At 36.4% G+C, this 4,099-nt stretch overlaps 1 protein-coding gene across 1 annotated transcript; it reads right to left on the bottom strand.

Annotated features, from left to right (window-relative positions):
* Nucleotides 1–281: 281 nt before the first annotated feature.
* Nucleotides 282–2,490, bottom strand: LOC133037867 (uncharacterized). Its single transcript, XM_061115599.1, has 2 exons — nucleotides 1,370–2,490; nucleotides 282–675 (listed from the first exon to the last, which is right to left on the bottom strand). The coding sequence occupies exons 1-2, from the start codon at nucleotides 2,173–2,175 to the stop codon at nucleotides 615–617; spliced, it is 867 nt and encodes a 288-aa protein (XP_060971582.1). The 5' UTR covers nucleotides 2,176–2,490; the 3' UTR covers nucleotides 282–614.
* Between the last annotated feature and the right edge of the window lie 1,609 nt (nucleotides 2,491–4,099).

The raw sequence follows: 4,099 nt of genomic DNA on the forward strand, positions 1-4,099 counted from the left end.
TTAAAATAAATGTTACAAATGCAACCTAAAATTTTAGTGAGACTACACATTATGAATAATTTACAAATTAATCCCAAACCCAAAAGTTTCTGCTCCACAAATTTGCCGTGTTAGTTGTTTAGTGAATAGACAAGGTCATAACATTCAAGACATGAGGACCACTCTCATTTGTTGTAACAACTAATTAAAAGCTTTAATTAGTTTTATTACTTTTATACCCGACAATCATCAATTGGAGGCCACTATCTCACCACAAGGACTGGATTACTGCAGACTCACTCTTTTAACATCGCTTCTCAACATTAGATTTCTTCATTATTGAGTTTCTTTCTAGCTTTCAAAACTCATCAAGTACATACAATTGAAGCAAAACTCATGAAATCATGTATATCTCAACACAAACACTGGAATTGATGGGATATGAATGAAAGAACAAAAATATGAAACCCCATTTCTTTCTTTTCTTTTGGGAAAACTTTATGCTAAGAATATACACAAGACACCATCACTCTTTTCCAGCAATATTTTACGACATATATATAGCTTTGTTGGAAGGATACTATATATTACACGAATTTATAATAAGATCCTCCACTTCGTTGAAATCACCTCAATCATTCCGTGTCTTTGCCTCTGCATTTGCCTATAAACCCCCAGCATCCACCTCTTCCATGCCTGCATTTACATCATCATCATCGAGATAGCAGTTAGGACTAGAAAGTGAGTAAATAAATAATACAGTATATCACATGCTCGCAGCTTTATAAATTCGACTATTTTTCCTTTTTCACGAAGAACAACTAGAACATGAATTAGATTTAAAGTCTTCTGTTAATTTCGAACCAATTTCTAATAGTTTACCACAAACATTTATTGTCGTCTCAAAGTTGTGGTGCTTTACTAGATGACTTTGAAAGTTCACCTACTTTGCCACGACATTTCCCATTTCATATCAATTGTTCACTCTCTTTCTTAAATCAATTATCTAAGCAACTTCTCACCAATTTTATAACTCTTTGTTTTTTCTTCATCCTCTTTCGGTTATACAAATCTCTGTCCCTTTTACCTAACAACTTCACCAACTAAAATACAACGGAAAATTTATATGCCAGATATTTTATCTCCCGTTGGTTAAAAGAAGACTTTACTATTTTTCCTTTTCTGGGAGGAAGAATTGAGAATTACAACAAATTAATGACCAAACCAAATTTATATAAAAAAACCATTTAAATTAAATATTATTTATATATCAATTAATGATGGAAACGAAAGTGCAAAAAAAAGGTTAGATCTAATGAATAAAATTTACCATAAAAAAATAAAATTTATGCTTATGTAGAATTTTAGAATAAATTACAAAGTAACATACCTGATGCTGCTGCTGTTCCTACTGCTGCAACTGCTACTTCTGCTGCCAGAACTGCTTTTCATGCTACCACTGTTAAGACTCGATTGGTCACCACTTTCACTCTCTCCAGACACAGAATTCCTCTTCTTCCACCACTCTTTGTCCACACCACTATTATTACAACTACTGTTACTAATTCCAGCCTTAGATCCATCAGAAACAAAAGGTTTTGGGGAAACTTTGGAACTGTTATTAACCGAAATTGACTGATCATTTCTGTTAGTGACCATTGTTTTCTTCTTCTTCTTAGTTCCAAAAGAGACGGGAAAAACCATCTTTAAAAGAAGCCCTTCATTTTCCATTGTTCCACTTCTTCTGATCTCTTTTCCCTTATTCCCAAAATCACTGTTCCTTTTCTTCTGACTATCGTTCCTACTTATATTTGCATCCTTGTCTTCGTTTCGCCGAGCTTCGGCCACTATCGGCTGCTCTACAAGATCTCTTAAGGAAAGTTCGTAACATGACTCGGGCATGTTCTGAACCATCTCCATCATCTCCTTCTGACCTCTGACGATGGCTTGGGTACGAGACGCCGGCGATAGACTCCGGTAATGGGCTCGCTGGTGATTTGGGCTTCTGGGTGGGCTCCAAAGACGGGGTGAAATGACCCCAGAATCATGATCTCCATGGTTTCCGGTTGGATTCGGAGCAGAGCAAGCATAGTTCATCCTTTCCCACCTGTCATGTCCCTGATCAGTTCTTGACCCAATCCCTTCGTGGAAACGAAAAGGATGTTCTTGTTGTGGTTTTAGTCCAGGAGCAAGCATGTTGAGGTTGTTGTTTTCCGGGAAAGAGTTGAGGTAAAGAAAGTGGATGAGAAAATAATTGTTTGAAGCAGGTGGTTGTTATGGCAATATCTTCACCGACCCTTGGGTTTTTCTTTTTTTTTTTTAGCTATTTTAATATTTATATATATTATTGTTTCTAGCTTCTATCTAATTTTTTTTTTTTTTTTGAATGAAGCTTCTATCTAATTTTTATTAGTAACTAGTATTTAATGAGGTTTTATTATCTCATAAAGTCAAGGATTCTAGATGGGATTGAGATAGAGGTAGGCCCACTCCACTCAATTTTCTTATACGTGTATGTGTCTTTAGAGGAGCTTAAGCTTTTGTAATTTATGTGGACCAAAAGAGACTGCCTAATGTTTCTTCTTTGTCATTTTATTGACTTTTGATCCCAAAGTATCAAATATCATATTTCGCATATCTAAAGACAAAGTTTATAATAATTCCTGTTTTATTATAATTTTTGAAACCATTTTATCTAATGTCATTTCAAAACATCAAGCTTTAGCTCATAATACATCATTTGATGTTGAGCAATTATAGACAGTGATAAAGATATTAAGATTTTTTTTTTTTTTATGTAGTTGAGGTATTAATTAATTTTAATTTATGAGTTAGTCTATTAGCCTTTAATGGCGTATTTGATTTGTTTACAGTATTTAGCAAGAAGCCCTAACTCTGTACCTTTAGTTTCTGTTGAAGAAGAAAAAGATTTAAAGTAATATTGACAAAACTTTTGCTATTTAGGTTTCGTATAGAAATAGAAGGCTAGTTATAGGCTAAGAGTGGGTATGGACATGCCCATGACTTACCTAGGGTTTCTGCTAAAAGCTCATTAATGGGATAAATTACATGCAAAAGAGAGCTGACTATTGGGTCCCTTTGGAAATAATTGTGCTCGTGTGTGCTGCAGCTGGACAATTGGGGACCATTTGTACGTTGTGAACACGTGTCATCTAAAGGTTTAACCTTTAAAAGTAGAGGGCACATGTCACTCAAAGGTTTCACCTTTAAAAGTAGAGGTCTGATATAACTGTCTGGCAAAAAGGTGGATGAGACGCGCACACTAGCATGCCTGGACACAACGAACAAGATCTGATCTTGTGTCAGAAATATTATAACCGTCACTGGGCGATCTAGGTTGCACCAAAGGTAGACGTCCAAGACATTCTTGGGTAGTCGATATCTGCAATAGGCCCTTTGAGTACCCATCTGGGTATCAGTTGGGCAGACTTCCATATTCGGAGCACTCCGGGTCTGGGAGAGATAATATGCTTCTGCGTCCGGGAAGCTAGGATAAGGTAGTGTGGACTTTCGCTTATCCATTAGTCTTTATTTGTTCTTGAATTTGTGAGGCTTCTTCGTGATAGGGTTGTAATTGAGGATTTTGATTAGCGAGATTATGAGGTTAATCCCTTTATATGACATGTACCACATGCTCAAAAACACAGATAATATTGACCCCCTAAGCTTCTAGGATTCTTTGAGATTCAGGAGCTTGCAATCTTCTTCCTTCTCTTTCGCGATAAGTTTTTGACACGTGGTGATTGTTAGGATCACGGATGTATCATATGAGCTACATCAAGTAAAGGAAATAAGTTGAAGGCACCATAAGAGTGGCACGCATGCAACACCTTCAATATGGATGTGTACCACATGCGCGTGCTAGGGGCGCATTTCTTGGGAGAAGTTGCAATGATGACAGGACGATTGCCATGACCTCTCCATTAATGCGTACAATACTCAAGGCGTGTAATGATGAAGAATAAATGCTAGGAGTGAGTTTTAAATGCCAACTTTTTAACTTCCCATCCATCGAATCATGTTGTGCTTTTTGGAAGAGGAGATATGGGCCATCCATTTCAAATTGCGAGGATCTTGGTCAAAGTATAAATGGATTTTC

Source organism: Cannabis sativa, chromosome 5 (genome assembly GCF_029168945.1).
Source record: "Cannabis sativa cultivar Pink pepper isolate KNU-18-1 chromosome 5, ASM2916894v1, whole genome shotgun sequence".
NCBI classification, from domain to species: Eukaryota; Viridiplantae; Streptophyta; class Magnoliopsida; order Rosales; family Cannabaceae; genus Cannabis; species Cannabis sativa.

Bases quoted from the DNA above. Each gene is read 5' to 3' on its own strand.
- LOC133037867 (XM_061115599.1), bottom strand. From the start codon at position 2,175: ATGCTTGCTCCTGGACTAAAACCACAACAAGAACATCCTTTTCGTTTC. The intron at 676-1,369 runs GTATGTTACTTT...ATGTAAATGCAG, and splicing joins AGGAACAGCAGCAGCATCAG to GCATGGAAGAGGTGGATGCT.